General features: G+C 41.3%; 2 protein-coding genes and 1 pseudogene across 2 annotated transcripts; all 3 read right to left on the bottom strand.

Moving 5' to 3' along the window:
- Nucleotides 1-870: 870 nt before the first annotated feature.
- LOC135750102 (zona pellucida sperm-binding protein 3-like) lies at nt 871-4395 on the bottom strand (annotated as a pseudogene).
- Nucleotides 4396-6385: 1990 nt separating this feature from the next.
- Nucleotides 6386-8350, bottom strand: LOC135750093 (zona pellucida sperm-binding protein 3-like). The gene is made up of 8 exons (XM_065268865.1): nt 7686-8350; nt 7489-7607; nt 7310-7413; nt 7064-7241; nt 6881-6998; nt 6718-6800; nt 6561-6652; nt 6386-6481 (listed from the first exon to the last, which is right to left on the bottom strand). Exons 1-8 carry the CDS (start codon nt 8322-8324, stop codon nt 6429-6431), a joined length of 1386 nt encoding a protein of 461 aa, XP_065124937.1. The 5' UTR covers nt 8325-8350; the 3' UTR covers nt 6386-6428.
- A 9151-nt stretch (nt 8351-17501) lies between these two features.
- On the bottom strand, nt 17502-19466 carry LOC135750140 (zona pellucida sperm-binding protein 3-like). Its single transcript, XM_065268910.1, has 8 exons — nt 18802-19466; nt 18605-18723; nt 18426-18529; nt 18180-18357; nt 17997-18114; nt 17834-17916; nt 17677-17768; nt 17502-17597 (listed from the first exon to the last, which is right to left on the bottom strand). Exons 1-8 carry the CDS (start codon nt 19438-19440, stop codon nt 17545-17547), a joined length of 1386 nt encoding a protein of 461 aa, XP_065124982.1. The 5' UTR covers nt 19441-19466; the 3' UTR covers nt 17502-17544.
- Between the last annotated feature and the right edge of the window lie 743 nt (nt 19467-20209).

The raw sequence follows: 20209 nt of genomic DNA, 5'->3' as shown, positions 1-20209 counted from the left end.
CCAGCCAATCAGGTGATTTCGATACGTTACAAGGGGCTGTTCCTCAGCACCCTGACTTCATGCACAGACCCAGGATATACCACAAAGTGCTCAGCTGATTCATGTAAATAAAAGATTGTAGCATGTAGTATTGTCACAGCTGTGTTGAGATGGCAGTAAATATGTGATAGTTTGTTAGAAAAATACATTTGAATAAAGTTTTGTTTCATATTGTATTTACTTCTATACGTTTTCATTTATTTTTTATTCAAGTTTCCTGTTGTTTTAAGTAAAAAACAGCATCATTGCTTCACTGAAGTTTATATAATCACTTGTCATCTGACAATACATATTACAGGCTGCTTGTTTTACTTATTTTTGTCCACTTAAAATTGTGTAATATAATATCTGTAACACTGACAGAGACCGTAGTAGAGTTGTCAGGTTACTGATGCTATCAGGTGTAAGTGCACCTGTCCCTCATACAAACGCATCCGTTTTCATGCCTGGTATTAGGTTTGTTCGAGTTCATGCAAAGCTGCAAGAATCAACAGGCAGATGACAAAACACTGAGATCAATTGCAAAAATCATCTGGTTTCGAGTGGCTCTCACGGTATTGTGATGTCATCCTCCTGTGGGTTCTTGTGGTCTACTACGTCATAGGTCACATGATAAAGTAAACATGGTGGATACTGTCAATACTAATGCGAATGTACGAACGGTCTAAGCGCTCGTTAAGTAAGTACTCAGTGAAATTCAGTACCTACTCAGTAAGTATGCGATTTCGGATTCAGCCATAGTATACTAATGCCCCAGAGGCCAAGTTTTAATCATTTTAATCATTTGCAGGCCAAATAAAGGAATCGGTGTCCAGCACAGGACATGCTAAAAAAACAAAGTCAGTGTACACTTAAATGTATTGGTCATTCCAACACACTACTTCAGTCAGAGATCACAATGGGGCCAATGGTTGCCTTTCCTTCAGAAACCAGGCCTGGAAAGACAAATTGCAGGTGTCTAGTTAAAAGGCATTTGGATGGGGTTCCTGAAGAGCTGCAAGACTGCACACTTACCAAAATCAGATACTGCTCTTCCTTTCCTAGTCGAGCCACATATGGAGTCATAGCACATGCAAACGTCGTCACTTTCATCTGCAGAAGTCCATCTGTAAAGAGGGTGTAAAAGGTATTATTCATTAAAAACAATTGTGGACACTCGAGTCTGGACATACCCATTGGCAAAGGAGCAAGCTTTGCTTTCTGAATTTGTAGGAGTTGAAGCCAGGACAGCCTTCAAAGCACATGTAATGTAGACCTAGAAATAAAACAGCTTGTATCAAACTAAACTAGTTCTCTCAGGAAACAAACTAAATTTACGTTTTTCATTACATTTTCAATTTCATTTAAAAACGCTCATACAGAGCCGTTATCAGCTTGCTGGAACTAAAAAGCCTCCAACTGAAACTGCAGCTTGTCATTCAGAACTTGGTGCATGAAATGGGAAGGAGAACCTGTAAGCTTGGCATCAACCAGGCACCTATAGAGGAAACAGTCATCCTTCTCTTGTGCATTTGACACCAAGAAAAGGAATGCTACTCACCCATGGTTCGCAATAAAGGAATATCTTGGAACAGAGTTCACATCAGGGACTGCAGTAGCCACACAGCCATCAATGAATACACGCAGGGGAACGTGGTTGTACTGCTTCACAGAAGCTTCAAAGTTCATGAACTGGCCAAGAAAATACTGGTTGACTGGCCTCTCAAACATCCAATCATCTACAAAGAAAAGCATGTTGGCAAATCCCATTTTAGACCCAGACCAGAATAGAACAAGAGATCATTACCAGTCATGAGCTTAAGGGAGAACACCAGCACTTCCTCTGAAACTATGGTAGCAGCAAAAGGAACTGCAGCAGGCATCAACACATCACTGCTTACATTCTGCAACCTATAGAGCAAGATAAAGTAATCTGGAGCATGTTTATATGGACAATTCTTAAATGACTGCAAGATCAAGTCTTACCTTAGATAGTGACAGTGAATTGCAACGGCATCTGCATCAGCTCTCACAATGGGAGTTCCACCTAGAGGCCCAGGAGTGTAGAGTAGAGTGAATGTGTACACAAACTCATCAGCAGTCATCGGAAAACAGCAATCATGAAACCATTTCCAGACACAAAACTACACATTCAGTCAGTAGACCGAAAAGCATCCACTCACCATCAAATAACTACCACATGTGTGGAGCTCGTATTGAAAGATAAGCACATGAGAATTAGGGTTTTTCCCTACAGCTGATCCCTAAACTAAAGGATGAGGGCTCTGCCAAGTGGCCATTTCCATAGAAGTCCTTTTTAACCTCCACATGCACAAAGTTCTCTGAACATTGTGCTGCTACACTATCAGGAGGGCTGGGTACCTGTAGCTGAAAAGGTACTGCTGGCTGTTGGGGCTCTTCTGGCATGTGGGGAAACTGCCAGGTCAAAGGTGCTACAGGAGCCTGCATTAGCTGCTTGGACGGAGTACTTGCAGGATCTAGCATACCAGGTGCAAATCCAGGTTTTTGAGGCTGAAAAGAACCTGCTCCTTGAGGGCTTTGAAGAGCTTGAGGTAGCAAAACTGGTGGCTGTTGTTGGAATCGTAATGGTTTCTGGGCTTGCTGAGATGACAGAACTGGTGGCTGTTTCTGGAAGCTTAATGGATCCTGGCCTTGCTGAAGTCCTGACCACTGTTCCACAGACAATTCTACTGCTAGGAGCAGCAAAACTCCAACACTTTCCCACGCCACCAGCTCTTTGCAATACAGACTTTGATATTCTCAGAATACTTGTTTGAATGCTGCTGTGCCTTTTTCAAGAGCAAACAATTAAACTAGCTCCACCCCCTTTTAACAAGATTAATTATTCTCCGGGCTTGTTGAGTTACAAAAACAGTTTACCCAAAATTTGAGATCTTCACTCAGCTTTATGGGGTGGTTTCCCGGACAGGGATTAGTTTACTCCAGAACTAGGCCTTAGTTTAATTAGGAAATATAACTAGTTTTAACAAACATACCTTCCTAAAAACATTACCTGTGTGCATTTTGAGGCAAAACAAAGGGCACTGGAGTATTTTAAGATATGTCAGTGCAAGTTGTTTTCAGTTTGGACAGCTCTTACAAATGTTTTAGTCTAGGACTAGTCTAATCCCTGTCTGGGAAACCGCCCCTAAAAGTATAGAATTTTATGTTTCTTTTTAATGCAAATTCCAAACAATTAAACATGAAATTAAGCCCAACTTGGGCAGTCATGCTCCAAAAAGACCAAACATTGCCATCGAAATACCTTAAAATAGGCCATACTGCACCAGGTGGTTATCAACATCAATGCGTTTTTGAACATTTATGGTAGTATTACATGTTACATCTGATACCATCAATAAACAAAGAAACAAAGTTGGGGAAACACTGTGTATCATAACTGTTCAGATCCGATTTGTGTGTCTTGTAGTCTTGGTCTTCCAGAATAGCTGCATTGGTTTCTATAGCAATGACATTATGTGGAGGTTTTTTGACATGGGTGTGCTTGAGTTCAGTCGGTGCTGTGCAGACTGACCGGCCTGTAACATCAAAGTACCAAGAAAGCAAAGTGCTTTTGAATAACTCTCAGAGTAATTTGATGTCATCTCAGTCTGTGCTGTGGCAAAATTCAAACAATTAGGGGTTTCCCAGACAAGGATTATCTTTAACCAAGTCCTAAATTTAATTAGGAAATATAATTAGTTTTAACAAACATACCTCACTAAAAACATTACTGGGGTGCAGTTTGAGGCAAAACAAAGAGCACTAATGTATTTTAAGATATGTCAGTCGAGGTTGGTTTCAGTTTTGTTAGCTCTTAAATTTAATTTAGTCTAGGACTAGTCTAATCCCTGTCCAGGAAACCGCCCCTTGGTGGAGTTTCTCGCACAGGATTTAGATTATTCCAGGACTAGACATTAGTTATATTAAGACATTTAAGTAGTTACAAACATACCCTAAAAAAACAATACTCTCGTGCATCTTAGGACAAAACAATGACACTGATACATGTTAAAATACATCAAGATTTTGTTAAATTAAAGCAACACTAAAGAGTTTTGCTCTTTTCTCCCCCTACAGGTTGAAAGCGGAATTGTCCATTAACACTGTCGTAAATAATTTACAATGCATTGTACAAAAAAAGAGATTAAGTTGGCATGTTTATTATCTGTAAACCGGTATTACTCACAAGTCTAGTAGCAGAAAAGCCAGGTCAACATCAATCTTGCAACTCTTAGCCTCCTTCAGCTCTCGCCAACGAGTATAAGCCTGCCCTATGTTCACTCTAGTTCGAGCTCTTTCTCTATCATGCTCCCGTTTCTTTTCTTCGCCTCCTCCGAAATGAAACCCTTCCATTTCTTTGCAGACTCCGCCATGATGACAATTGAAAAGCTGCATGAACGCTAGGTAATGGTATCTCTCTTTTATATGTACCTGCCGAGTATGCTCCACCCACAGCCTGCAGGATGCTCCACTGCCATAAAGCAAGTTTTTGTAGTTTTCACTTGAACTACAGGACCGCGACCCAATGGTTGGAAACTTCTTTAGTGCGGTTTTGGCCGATAGAGGGCTGCAAAGCGAATGTGAAAGTGCCGTTCACCCTGTTTAGAGTGGATGAACGACTGAAACTTTTTTGGAAAAATTATTTTAAGGTAAAAAAACTCTTTGGTGTTGCTTTAAGGCAGCAGAAACATTTTAGTCTGGGATTAGGATAAATCCTGTCCTGGAAACTGCCCCTCAATGTTGTCTTACAATATGGCAATGTGTAGCCAAGGATCAGGACAATGAAGGGTTGAGTTGGAGGTGTAATTTTTAGGCTACATTTCTTTGTCTTATTCGAGCAAAACAAAGCATTTCTTGTTTCACAGACAAGGCTTAGCTTAAGCCAGGACTAGTGCTTAATTAAATTAAGATGTTTAAGCATCTATTATAAAGATGCCTTGGGGAAAAAACTTTACTGGTGTGTATCTTGAGGCAAATCAATGCCACTTTCATATTTAAAGATCTGTCAGTGCAATTTTTCCAGTTGAGAAAGTTCAGATTTGTTTTAGTCTTGGATTACCCTTAAACCTTGTCTGTGAAACCAGGGGTAAGAGGTCTTTCATTATGGGTAAGTATGTGGGCCAGACTCTTTCCCCGCCATTGAGTTTTCTAGAAAAGACAAGATTTTGCCTTAATCTATGTTTCCACTATTATGCAGTAGGGGGTTTTCTTATCCTGGCTCAGAAAGAAGTGAAGGTCGTATTATACTTATGCACAAGAGGACTGCTTATCTGTTCGTTTTTTATGACCTTCCGTCTCGTTCACTTGGAAGTACGTCATTGTTACGTTGTACGAGTGCCAAGTACTGGCGGAACACTTGAAGTGGGTCAAATGGAATGCCCTAAATTACAGGTGTAAACTACTCCCCCCTCCATCATTTGATCTGTGCAAAGCACAAGCTGCTGAAAGACGTCACGATCATGTTGCATTGTGGTATATGGAGCAGCCTGAAGTGTACATATGAACAAGAGGCAGCAAGGTCAGTTCATATAAACTTCCCTCATCCACTTGAAGTGGATGACACTGGGGAATCCCTATCGCCATTTTGCAAGGGGAAGTGTTTAAGGAAGTTCCCGAGTGCTTGTCTAAAACTGGAGTGGACCGCAGCCATACTATGGGTCAACCACACATTTTACTTGTGACGTTTAAGAAATTGATGAACTTTATAAAACCTTCAACTGAAAAACAGCGGTCTAAAGTTGTTGCAAATCAAATGAACATTTTAGCGCTTGCATGTACTCAATTTTTTTGCCCAAGAGCCTGATCCTCTGCTTTATCTAATATTTTTAGGTTTAAATTATATTTAAATTAAAGCCCAGCCTTTTGGTTGTAATTTAACCCATGCTGGGCTGTTTAAACATTGAAAATAACCCAGCCTTCTGAGCGCATTATACCCTTTTATTATAAAATATTGCAGAATTGGGTTAAACAAGCAGCTCTGGCTGCAATCATTGCTTTTATATAAATGCGGCACCTCATAACAGCTGCTTGTTAACACCTTTTGAGAAGAAATGTGTATTACCTTTTTTTTTTTGCAATAGAACTCCCAAAGTACATCATTTATATAGTTACATCTACCATAGTTTAGTTAAAGCAAACTTTTGTAGGACTTGCTTGATCAAAGTTATGACTTGCTTAAAGCAGTGACTTCACCTCACAAAAAGTGACTTGCACATGAGACTTCCTATGCAAATCATAGTTTACTAATGCCCCAGAGGCCAAATGTTAATCATTTGCAAGCTAAATGAAGATTGAAGGAGTCTGTGTCCAGCACAGGTCATGCTAAAGGAAACACAAGTCAGTGTCCATTTCAAGGATTTATTTGTCATTCCTTACAACACACTACTTCAGTCAGAGATCACAATGGGGCCAATAGTTGCCTTTCCTTCTGAAACCAGGCCTGGAAAAACAAATTGCAAGTGTCTAGTTAAAAGGCATTTGGATGGGGATCCTGAAGAGCTGCAAGACTGCACACTTACCAGAATCAGATACTGCTCTTCCTTTCCTAGTCGAGCCACATATGGAGTCACAGCACATGCAAACGTCGTCACTTTCATCTGCAGAAGTCCATCTGAAGAGAGGATGTGAAGGTATTATTCATTAAAAACAATTGTGGACACTCGAGTCTGGACATACCCATTGGCAAAGGAGCAAGCTTTGCTTTCTGAATTTGTAGGAGTTGAAGCCAGGACAGCCTTCAACGCACATGTAATGTAGACCTAGAAACAAAACAGCTTGTATCAAACTAGTGCTCTCCGGATACAAAAACTAAATAACCATTTCATAAGAAACCTCATACCGAGCCGTTACCAGCTTGCTGGAACTTGAAAGCCTCCAACTGAAACTGCAGCTTGTCAGTCACAACTCGGTGCATGAAATGGGAAGGAGAGCCTGTAAGCTTGGCATCAACCAGGCACCTAGAGAGGAAACACGGTCATCCTTCTCTTGTGCATTTGACACCAAGAAAAGGAACCCTACTCACCCATGGTTCTCAATAAAGGAATATCTTGGAACAGAGTTCACATCAGGGACTGCAGTAGCCACACAGCCATCAATGAATACACGCAGGGGAACGTGGTTGTACTGCTTCACAGAAGCTTCAAAGTTCATGAACTGGCCAAGAAAATACTGGTTGACTGGCCTCTCAAACATCCAATCATCTACAAAGAAAAGCATATTGGCAAATCCCATTTTAGATCCAGACCAGAATAGAACAAGAGATCATTACCAGTCATGAGCTTAAGGGAGAACACCAGCACTTCCTCTGAAACTATGGTAGCAGCAAAAGGAACTGCAGCAGGCATCAACACGTCACTGCTTACATTCTGCAACCTATAGAGCAAGATAAAGTAATCTGGAGCATGTTTAAATAGACAATGCTGAAATGACTGCAAGATCAAGTCTTACCTTGGATAGTGACAGTGAATTGCAACGGCAGCTGCATCACCTCTCACAATGGGAGTTCCAACTAAAGCCCCTGGAGTGTAGAGTAGAGTGAATGTGTACACCAACTCATCAGCAGTCATCTGAAAAAAACAATCATGAAACCATTACCAGATACAAAACTTCACATGCAGTCAGTAGACTGAAAAGCATCCACTCACCGTCAAAGAACTACCACATGTGTGGAGCTCGTATTGAAAGATAAGCACATGAGAATTAGGATCTTCCCCTACAGCTGCACAACCTCCTAAGCTAAAGGATGAGGGATCTGCCAAGTGACCATTTCCATAGAAGTCCTTTTTAACCTCCACATGCACAAAGTTCTCTGCACATTGTGCTGCTACACTATCAGGAGGACTGGGTAGCTGTAGCTGAAAAGGTACTGCTGGCTGTCGGGGCTCTTCTGGCATGTGGGGAAACTGCCAGGTCAAAGGTGCTACAGGAGCCTGCATTAGCTGCTTGGACTGAGTACTGGCAGGATCTAGCATTCCGGGTGCAAATCCAGGTTTTTGAGGCTGAAAAGAACCTGCTCCTTGAGGGCTTTGAAAAGCTTGCTGAGGTACAAAAACTGGTGGCTGTTGTTGGAATCGTGATGGTTTCTGAGCTTGCGAAGGTACAAAATCTGGTGGCTGCTGCTCGAATCGTGATGGTTTCTGGGCTAGCTGAGATAACAGAACTGGTGGCTGTTGCTGAAAGCTTAATGAGTCCTGGCCTTTCTGAAGTACTGACAACTGTTCCACTGACAATTCTACTGCTAGGAGCAGCAAAAATCCCACACTTTCCCAAGCTACCAGCCCCATTGCGATCCAGACTTTGATATCCTCAGAACCCTTGTTTGAATGCTGCTGTGCCTTTTTCAAGAGCAAACAATTAAATTAGCTCCACCCCCTTTTAACAAGATTAATGATTTTCCGGGCTTGTTGAGTTACAAAAAAAGTTTACCCAAAATTTAAGATCTTCACTCAGCTTTTTAAGTATAGAAATGTATGTTTTTTTAATGCAAATTCCAAACAATTAAACATGAAATTTAGCCCAATTGGGGGAGTCATGCTCCAAAAAGACCAAAGATTGCCATCAAAATACCTCAAAATAGGTCATACTGCACCAGGTGGTTATCAACATCAATGCGTTTTTGAACATTTATGGTAGTATTACATGTTACATCTGATACCATCAATAAACAAAGAAACAAAGTTGGGGAAACACTGTGTATCACAACTGTTCAGATCCGATTTGTGTGTAGGGATTTCCTGTAGCGCTTCATGGTCTTCCGGAATAGCTGCATTGGTTTCTTCAGCAATGACATTATGTGGAGGTATTTGACATGGGTGTGCTCGAGTTCAGTCGGTGCTGTGCAGACTGATCGGCCTGTAACATCAAACTACCAAGAAAGCAAAGTGCTTTTGAATCACTCTCAGAGTAATTTTATGTCATTTCAGTCTGTGCTGTGGCACAATTCAAACACCTAGGGGTTTCCCAGACATTGATTATCTTAAGCCAGTCCTAAGTCCTAAGTTTAATTAGGAAATATAATTAGTTTTAACAAACATGCCTCACTAAAAACATTACTGGCATGCAGTTTGAGGCAAAACAAAGAGCACTGATGTATGTCAGTCAAGGTTGGTTTCAGTTTTGTTAGCTCTTACATTTAATTTAGTCTAGGACTAGTTTGATCCCTGTCCAGGAAACCGCCCCTTGGGGCAGTTTCTCGCACAGGATTTAGATTATTCCAGGACTAGACATTAGTTATATTAAGACATTTAAGTAAGTTTGCTTAAGCTTAAGTTGGGTTTGCTTGTGGAGATACACATAAAGCAATAAAATCCCCAGGTGGTGCTAATAACCAGGACTCAACCTCTCTGTCTTCCTCTCCCAAATTCCAGTTCACTAAAGGTCTATTGAATCTATGTAATGTCATATTCATTCTATGTTGTGATGCTACAAAGGTTTCATCTTCATGTTTGGTTTCAATTTAATGGTGCGATGGTTGAAAAGGTCTAATTTCTATAATACTAAGAGAAAGTGTATCAAAGTTTAAAACTTAAAGACATAATCTGTACTCCTGCGAGGGGTGTCACATCATGAGAAAATCTAGATTACAGATGGTTAACAGTCCCATTTGGTGCTCCTTCAGGTCACGAGAACCGACCAACCAAATACTGATTTGAGATTTTATTATTCTTTGTCTCATTCTGTGTATATAAGGTGGCTTGGCAAGAGACTCTGGGAAGTATTCTTTAGCAAGAATCTTCCCCACACTTTGGGTGTGTGTATTCAAACCTTATGGAGCCATTCAGCTCCCACACTCTGTGTGTATTCAAACATCATGGAAGAAACCTTTAACAAGAATCTTCCTACACCATTTTAGGTGTATTATATTCATGATAAAAGTACTCTGTAGACAGAGTGTCTATTGCCAGGTATGACTTTGTAACTTTTGCAACTGTTGATCATTTTAATTGGAATTGAATCATATTCTGTATTATATGATATTCTTTAAGTTGAAACCTGCCTGGGGTATAATAAATTGTTATAATTGATTCATTTTAATTCTTCAGAAATTGTATTGATTTATTTTATTTCTTTCAGAAATTATTATGACTAGTAGATTAGAAGGAGTCTGGTATTACCGCAAGATTATTCTGTCAGAATATGATCACACTGGTGTTTTGATGGTCGAATGGAGCATGGGGCACATTCATTAAAACTCTCAGATTTATGTCTATCACCTGCCTTAGCAAGTTGCATGAGCGCTAAACTAAAATAACAATTTTTATGATTGGAGCAAGCATGGAGCGGCCACACATAAAAATATTAGTTTTCCCGGCAACCTCTGACTAAGATCAGACTGACAATTTTGTGTCCGTGAGATATACGCAACGGCCGGCGTATACTCTGTGCGATACCGGGTCCCTAATGAACAAATAACTAAGACTATGGGAATTTATAAATAATCAAATATCTAAATTATGATCAACAGATAGTTGGAATAATACACAAAATTTTTACTTTATTAAATTGGAGTCAGATTATAATTTAAATACAGAGGTCAAAAGAATTTTAATTATTCCTGATATGGAATTATTCTTCTAGAAGCGCTAAGGACGGCAAGAACATGTAATCCCTTCACCACACCATTGGATTCCGTCGTTGGGCCAATAGGGTGGCGTCTTACAACACTAAAGAGTTTTTGCTGTTTGCTCCCCCTACAGGTTGGAAGCGGAATTGTCCATTACCACTGTCGTAAATAATTTTACAATGCATTCTACAAAAAAAGAGATTAAGTTGGCATGTTTATTATCTGTAAACCGGTATTACTCACAAGTCTGGTAGCAGAAAAGCCAGGTCAACATCAGTCTTGCAACTCCTAGCCTAATTCAGCTCTCGCCAACGAGTATAAGCCTGCCCTATGTTCACTCTAGTTCGAGCTCTTTCTCTATCATGCTCCCGTTTTCTTTTTCTTCGCCTCCTCCGAAATGAAACCCTTCCTTTTCTTTGCAGGCTCCGCCATGATGATAATTGAAAAGCAGCATTAACGCTAGGTAATGGTATCTTTCTTTTATATGTACCTGCCGAGTATGCTCCACCCACAGCCTGCAGGATGCTCCACTGCCGTAAAGCAAGTTTTTGTAGTTTTCACTTGAAGTACAGGGCCGCGACACGATGGTTGGAAACTTCTTTAGTGCGGTAATGGCCGATAGAGGGCTGCAAAGCGAATGTGAAAGTGCCGTTCACCCTGTTTCGAGTGGATGAACCACTGACATTTTTTTGGAAACGTTATTTTAGGGTAAAAAAACTCTTTGGTGTTGCTTTAAGGCAGCAAAAGCATTTTAGTCTGGGATTAGGATAAATCCTGTCCTGGAAACTGCCCCATTGTCTTACAATATGGCAATGTGTAGCCAAGGATCAGGACAATGAAGGGCTGAGTTGGAGGTGTACTTTCTAGGCTACAATTTTTGCAGTCTAATTTGAGCAAAACAAAACATTTCTCGTTTTACAGACAAGGCTTAGCTTAAGCAAGGACTAGATCTTAATTAAATTAAGATGTTTAAGCATCTTTTATAAACATGCCTTGGGAAAAGACGTTACTGGTGTGTATCTTGAGGCAAATCAATGGCACTGTCATATTTTAAGATCTGTCTGTGCAATTAATTTCCAGCTGAGAAAGTTCAGATTTGTTTTAGTCTAGGATTAGCCTTAAACCTTGTCTGTGAAACCAGGGGTAAGAGGTCTTTCATTATTGGTAAGTATGTGGGCCAGACCAAAATCTTTTGAAGAACTGAGTTAGTATATATACATGGTATGATTGCACACTTTCAATAGGCTCTTAGGATCTTTTAGAATTCACAGCAACTTCGAGTCAAAAAAAGTTTAAATTACTTAATTCAAGTTGTTTAAATGTGACCATTTAAGTGCAACAAGGAATTTTTACAGTGTAGGTTAAATCACAATCAGCTTTGTAGTTTTAGCCTGCATCCCAATTTGCCTGTGCACTGTTTAATGGAAAAGTATAGGCATTTGAGTGCATTTAAAGGAATGGGATGTACTAAATACAGTGTTTGGGGAAATGCATTACAAGTAATGCGCATAACGTAATAAATTACTTTTCGTAAGTAACAAGTAGGGTTGCCAACCGTTCCGTATAATACGGAATCGTCCCGTATTTGACACATAAAATTCTTGTTCCGTATTGAACTGATACGGAACGCAGTTTGTTCCGTATTTTATGAAAATTAATTCAGTGCAAATACATGACAGACACATAGCTTATAATGTCAGCCATGAACGAAGACCGCGTCATTTGTATAAGAAAACCCTGACGGTGCGGTAATTTCTCCCTCTGTTTGTCTATGATCTGCGTAGCATTTTTAACATCTTGCAGCCCCATTGGTCGTTTCAGTCATTGTGATGTCACGTATCATAGCAACGATGACGACAAGTGACAACAGCGGGAAATGTAAAAATGACTGCATCCGAGCAGCCGGCGAAAAAGAAACGAGCACAAAAATATAGAATTGAATGGGAAAATGACTACCCGTGGCTGGAATGCGTGAGGGACAATGAATACAAGGCCAATTGTACCATATGCCGTCGCGTTTTTTCTGTTTGTCACGGTGGAGTGTGTGATATAAAGCAGCACGCATGAGGAGACAATCACAAGAGGAGCGAGAGGCTGCGGGCACAGGGAGCAATGTTAAGGTTCCTTGTCCGTCAGTCGTCTCCAGAGGCTCATATGGTATGTAATTATGTGGATTTTTAAAACTCAAATATAGTTGATAAGAAAGTGATTATATTAAAAGAGATAGTACAGATTTAGCCTAACAATCCACATATATATCTCTCCAGTGCTCTCCCTCTGTTCCTGCGTCCCGCTCCCTCCCGTCTCATAATGTGTCAATCATTTCTGATGGGTTTCTTATTAAATAATTATGGAGTTAGATAGCTCAAGGTTTAAAAAGGGGTGGGGTCTTTGAAGAGGGCGTATTATAAACTTAAATTAAAACCATGTTTCATTGTTGGAAAAATGATCATGATAGCCTTTATATTTCACATCTATGTGGTTCAGTCTTGTATACTTAGGCATAACTTACTTTGCTATTCATTAAATATTTAGGGCCTAAGAAGTTATATAAAATATATTTATCTAAATTAATTAATTCGTTTCCACTATTTTCACCAGAAGTCTTCGTTTCAGGGGTTATTTTTTTTTAAAAATTATCTTCTGTGGGGGCATGTCACCGGACCCGGATAGTAACTTAATATTGTAATGCATTACTTTTAAAAGTAACTTTCCCCAACACTGACTAAATCTTATTTCAACTACTTATTACTGATAGTATGCAAATTGGGAAGCAAGGATAGTTTTGTATCAGACACTCCTAAGATTTACTATTGGCATGTTGGCTCATCTGTGTCTAGAGTCAGTGGCATTTCTCAAAGACCAGTATCTGTGGTATAATTTAATATCCAAACAAAGATGGCACGCCTAGTAACAATGGGAGAATATCAGCATACACTCAAATGAAACTCACCCAGCAACTGACAATTTTTAACAGCACAGACATCAAGCTTACTCCCACAATTAAGTAAACACTTCTAACATGCGGTAAACAGTTCATTAAAAGCTGTGTAACATGTTTCAGATCTGACAACAAATCTAAAGGTTTTATGAGGTTACATACAAAGCATTCAATTTAATGATCAGTGCGCATTGATTGCTTACAAGGCACCAAATCACTTCAAAGAATTAACATCATTGCTTATGTCACAAGGTGACTTAGGGCGGAACCAAAAATGGAGAGGAGAGGTTCCGCCCGGGCAGATTTTTTTTATGCACCGGTTTACTTCCTGGTTCTCTATAGCAACAAACGAAGCCAAATTCGCTACAGGTGCAATGAATTAATTAAGCAAAGTGTGATTGGAGGCTGTGGGAGAATGAAGCACTTAAATAGCTCTGCAGGAACACAGAAAAAAGGCGCGATTGACACGGGTAAGCTCCTTTTGCCAAAGGCAGGAAAAAGACATGCACCTTTTGAAGAGCCCGAAGGCTCTGTTGATCCGGGCTGCGCTAGGAAGCGCGCGGAAAGAGGACGGAGCCACAAGAGGCGAAAGGAAGGCGAGCTGTGGATCTCTTAAAGGAGCACCCCGTGTGCTTTTAGGAGTTTAGTGTGTGCTGAGGTGCGGAGCTGTGCTCGTTGATAGGCATTAGTGGCTGTCTATATTTTCTCTCTCTCTCTCGTTTGCAGTCTGCGGTGGAAACGCTGGAGTTAAAAGAAAATCCTACGGGTAGAAGAAATATTGGACTGAGTGACACATTTAAAGGAGTAAAGCAGGAAGGAAACGGATTTTGTTTTGCAACGTAAACAAAGGCGGACCGCTGTGAGTATCAACTCCTGTGTTGAGCAACGTGTAATACTAACCTGTGCATTCGTTGGACACCTCCAGGAGAAGGAGGGCGGCCCTACCCCTGAACCAGCGTGGTGGGTGAGCTGCAGAAACGTTCATCCGAGCAGCCACAGCAATGGACTATCATCCAGGTCGTATTTCCATCGCCCTCATCCAGCCCAAGTGAAGCGGAGGATGCCGGGCGTCTCTTGTTGTGTACACCGATAGTGTGGTGAGTGAGTCCTTGTAATTAGCAAACTTTTCACGTTTGAAGTGGTGCTGTGTATTTGCTGTGGGTTGCTGTGTGTCTTGTCAGACGAAACCCCGCATCATCCATTTTCACTGAGCAAGGGACGAAGAGGCTAACGATCCTAGGAATAACCAACTATTATACGCAGTGTGCTGCTTGGAGTGTGAAGCGACGACGTGGGTCTCTGGAAGCCGTCCCCGTCTGTATGTTGGCAGATTTCGGGGAACGACAAGTCAGAGGCGAAAGAGTTCCGCCGCCCTGTGGTCCCTACAAAGGGGCGCCCCTGTCCAGTATTCGATCGCCCTACGGGTAGTGAGGATAGGGCAGCGCTCGACCCGGTGAGACGGTGTGTCGTCTTCGCCCCTCTGCTTGACCTGTGGAGAACAAGGAGAACGAGAGTGAACATTAGGAGAACAAACTGTGGAAAGCTATACCTACCAAGAGCTGTAAACAGCAGAGCAGGTGAGAAGCATCCAAAGTCCAAGTTAACAGTGCTTTTGTGTCCCAGCTGCCACCTGTGGAGAAAAAGGAGAACGAGAGTGAACATTAGGAGAGCAAACCGTGGAAAGCTATACCCACCAAGAGCTGTAAACAGCAGAGCAGGTGAGAAGCATCCAAAGTCCAAGTTAACAGTGCTTTTGTGTCCCAGCTGCCACCTGTGGAGAAAAAGGAGAAAGAGAGCGAACGTACGACAGAGAAACGTGAAGGCACGCGGGGCGAAGACCCCCTGCCGAACAGAGAAAGGTACGCAAACAGCAAAAAGTCCACTTACCAGTCACCCTGATTTTACTCTGCCTCCAGGAAGGAAGAAGGAGGGCGCCACGGATCGCAGGGACCAGGCCGGAGCCTGACGTTTCCCTTTCCCCCCGGCTTACGGTGGTCTGGACCCCCGTTACCCTTTGTCCCTGCCTGCCCGTGGCTGCAGTCTCCCTGGAGGGAGGAGCCAGAGATCCTTTAGTTTTAATTGCCCTTTCCCCCTTTCCCCGTTTCCCCATTTCCCCATTCTTTTAAATATTTAAATAAAGTTTGTTTTATACTTACCTGTCCTCGTTGTTGTCTGGTCATTGGGTTGGCTTTGGGGACCTCCTCGAGGTGGAAGTTGAGAAGGGGTGTGGCTTAGCAAAGTAACAGCCAGCCCCTGGGTGTGACACTTACTTGACTCGAGTCAGTCTTAAGTCGCAAATTTTGGGACTTGAGACTTGCTTGACAAATATGAATAAAAGACTCAACTTTGACTTGACATTTATGACTTGAGACTTGACTCAGCCTTGAGTTACTGATTCAAAAATAAATATATATTTTAAATAAAAATAGCAGCAGGCAAGAAGAGGGAGAGCGCTATCTAATAAGCATTAAGAGTCGTGACTGAACATGGACAGGGTGTGAGCAACTTTGTCACGCTGTCAAGGAAAATTTTAAATACAAAGAGAACGCATCTCACACAATTTTATTTGCATTTTTGATCCATGGATCTTGATTTGAGTGTCTCTGTTCATTCATGATTTCGTTGATTGTTCTTTTTAATTTGTATTTTTTTATTTAATTTAATTTTCATGGGTTTGTTATGATCAGTTGGGTCATGACAATTTCTGAGGAAGCCGAAATTAAACCATTTATTAACTCTTTCCCCACCATTGATGAGTTTCTCAGCAAAGACAAGATTTTGTCGCAATCCATGTTTCCACTTATGTAGTAGGTGGTGTTCTTATCCTGGCTCAGAAAGAAGTGAAGGTGGTACTATACTGATGCACACGAGGCCTGCGTTTCAGTTCGTTTTTATGACCTTCCGTCTCATTCACTTGGAAGTACGTAATGTTACGTTGTACGAGTGCCCAGTACTGCCGGAACACTTGAAGTGGGTCAAATGGAATGCCCTAAGTTACAGGTGTAAACTACTCCCCCCTCCATCATTTGATCTGTGCAAAGCACAAGCTGCTGAAAGACGTCACGATCATGTTGCATTGTGGTATATGGAGCAGCCTGAAGTGTACATATGAACAAGAGGCAGCAAGGTCAGTCCATATAAACTTCCCTGCAAAAATGGCGAAAGGGATTCCCCAAGGGGAAGTGTTTAAGGAAGTTCCCGAGTGCTCGTCTAAAACTGGAGTGGACCGCAGCCATACTATGGGTCAACCACACATTTTACTTGTGACGTTTAAGAAACTGATGAACTTTATAAAACCTTCAACTGAAAAAAATAGCAGCGGCGTACGGTTACAGTTAACAAACAGGAAAGTTGTTTCAAATGAAGTATAATGAACATGTGTCACTGCTTTCATTTACTCCTCACAAACACATTTTTGCGCAAGTTTAAGAGCTTGAGCTAATATTTTTATAGTTTAAATTATATAAAAGCCCAGAATGGTTGCAATTTAACCCATGCTGGGCCATTTTAGTATATTGAAATTTAGCTAGTCTTTTTTTAGGGTGCATGAAACTATTATAAAATTTGGTGAATTGGGTTAAACAAGCAGCCCTGTCTACCATCATTGCTTTTATATGAACGCAGCACCTCATAACAGCTGCTTGTTAACACCTTTTGAGGAGAAATGTGTATTACCTTTTATTTTTTGCAATAGAACTCCCAAAGTACATCATTTATATAGTTACATCTACCATAGTTTAGTTAAAGCAAACTTTTGTAGGACTTGCTTGGTCAAAGTTATGACTTGCTTAAAGCAGTGACTTCACCTCACAAAAAGTGACTTGCACATGAGACTTCCTATGCCAATCATAGTTTACTAATGCCCCAGAGGCCAAATGTTAATCATTTGCAAGCTAAATGAAGATTAAAGGAGTCTGTGTCCAGCACAGGTCATGCTAAAAGAAACACAAGTCAGTGTCCATTTCAAGGATTTATTTGTCATTCCTTACAACACACTACTTCAGTCAGAGATCACAATGGGGCCAATAGTTGCCTTTCCTTCTGAAACCAGGCCTGGAAAAACAAATTGCAAGTGTCTAGTTAAAAGGCATTTGGATGGGGATCCTGAAGAGCTGCAAGACTGCACACTTACCAGAATCAGATACTGCTCTTCCTTTCCTAGTCGAGCCACATATGGAGTCACAGCACATGCAAACGTCGTCACTTTCATCTGCAGAAGTCCATCTGAAGAGAGGATGTGAAGGTATTATTCATTAAAAACAATTGTGGACACTCGAGTCTGGACATACCCATTGGCAAAGGAGCAAGCTTTGCTTTCTGAATTTGTAGGAGTTGAAGCCAGGACAGCCTTCAACGCACATGTAATGTAGACCTAGAAACAAAACAGCTTGTATCAAACTAGTGCTCTCCGGATACAAAAACTAAATAACCATTTCATAAGAAACCTCATACCGAGCCGTTACCAGCTTGCTGGAACTTGAAAGCCTCCAACTGAAACTGCAGCTTGTCAGTCACAACTCGGTGCATGAAATGGGAAGGAGAGCCTGTAAGCTTGGCATCAACCAGGCACCTAGAGAGGAAACACGGTCATCCTTCTCTTGTGCATTTGACACCAAGAAAAGGAACCCTACTCACCCATGGTTCTCAATAAAGGAATATCTTGGAACAGAGTTCACATCAGGGACTGCAGTAGCCACACAGCCATCAATGAATACACGCAGGGGAACGTGGTTGTACTGCTTCACAGAAGCTTCAAAGTTCATGAACTGGCCAAGAAAATACTGGTTGACTGGCCTCTCAAACATCCAATCATCTACAAAGAAAAGCATATTGGCAAATCCCATTTTAGATCCAGACCAGAATAGAACAAGAGATCATTACCAGTCATGAGCTTAAGGGAGAACACCAGCACTTCCTCTGAAACTATGGTAGCAGCAAAAGGAACTGCAGCAGGCATCAACACGTCACTGCTTACATTCTGCAACCTATAGAGCAAGATAAAGTAATCTGGAGCATGTTTAAATAGACAATGCTGAAATGACTGCAAGATCAAGTCTTACCTTGGATAGTGACAGTGAATTGCAACGGCAGCTGCATCACCTCTCACAATGGGAGTTCCAACTAAAGCCCCTGGAGTGTAGAGTAGAGTGAATGTGTACACCAACTCATCAGCAGTCATCTGAAAAAAGCAATCATGAAACCATTACCAGATACAAAACTTCACATGCAGTCAGTAGACTGAAAAGCATCCACTCACCGTCAAAGAACTACCACATGTGTGGAGCTCGTATTGAAAGATAAGCACATGAGAATTAGGATCTTCCCCTACAGCTGCACAACCTCCTAAGCTAAAGGATGAGGGATCTGCCAAGTGACCATTTCCATAGAAGTCCTTTTTAACCTCCACATGCACAAAGTTCTCTGCACATTGTGCTGCTACACTATCAGGAGGACTGGGTAGCTGTAGCTGAAAAGGTACTGCTGGCTGTCGGGGCTCTTCTGGCATGTGGGGAAACTGCCAGGTCAAAGGTGCTACAGGAGCCTGCATTAGCTGCTTGGACTGAGTACTGGCAGGATCTAGCATTCCGGGTGCAAATCCAGGTTTTTGAGGCTGAAAAGAACCTGCTCCTTGAGGGCTTTGAAAAGCTTGCTGAGGTACAAAAACTGGTGGCTGTTGTTGGAATCGTGATGGTTTCTGAGCTTGCGAAGGTACAAAATCTGGTGGCTGCTGCTCGAATCGTGATGGTTTCTGGGCTAGCTGAGATAACAGAACTGGTGGCTGTTGCTGAAAGCTTAATGAGTCCTGGCCTTTCTGAAGTACTGACAACTGTTCCACTGACAATTCTACTGCTAGGAGCAGCAAAAATCCCACACTTTCCCAAGCTACCAGCCCCATTGCGATCCAGACTTTGATATCCTCAGAACCCTTGTTTGAATGCTGCTGTGCCTTTTTCAAGAGCAAACAATTAAATTAGCTCCACCCCCTTTTAACAAGATTAATGATTTTCCGGGCTTGTTGAGTTACAAAAAAAGTTTACCCAAAATTTAAGATCTTCACTCAGCTTTTTAAGTATAGAAATGTATGTTTTTTTTAATGCAATTCCAAACAATTAAACATGAAATTTAGCCCAATTGGGGGAGTCATGCTCCAAAAAGACCAAAGATTGCCATCAAAATACCTCAAAATAGGTCATACTGCACCAGGTGGTTATCAACATCAATGCGTTTTTGAACATTTATGGTAGTATTACATGTTACATCTGATACCATCAATAAACAAAGAAACAAAGTTGGGGAAACACTGTGTATCACAACTGTTCAGATCCGATTTGTGTGTAGGGATTTCCTGTAGCGCTTCATGGTCTTCCGGAATAGCTGCATTGGTTTCTTCAGCAATGACATTATGTGGAGGTATTTGACATGGGTGTGCTCGAGTTCAGTCGGTGCTGTGCAGACTGATCGGCCTGTAACATCAAACTACCAAGAAAGCAAAGTGCTTTTGAATCACTCTCAGAGTAATTTTATGTCATTTCAGTCTGTGCTGTGGCACAATTCAAACACCTAGGGGTTTCCCAGACATTGATTATCTTAAGCCAGTCCTAAGTCCTAGGTTTAATTAGGAAATATAATTAGTTTTAACAAACATGCCTCACTAAAAACATTAC

The sequence above is a fragment of the Paramisgurnus dabryanus genome, chromosome 12 (assembly GCF_030506205.2).
Source record: "Paramisgurnus dabryanus chromosome 12, PD_genome_1.1, whole genome shotgun sequence".
Taxonomy (NCBI): domain Eukaryota; kingdom Metazoa; phylum Chordata; class Actinopteri; order Cypriniformes; family Cobitidae; genus Paramisgurnus; species Paramisgurnus dabryanus.
The sequence above is the reverse complement of the archived record's forward strand: the minus strand, read 5'-3'. Positions and strand labels throughout refer to the sequence as shown.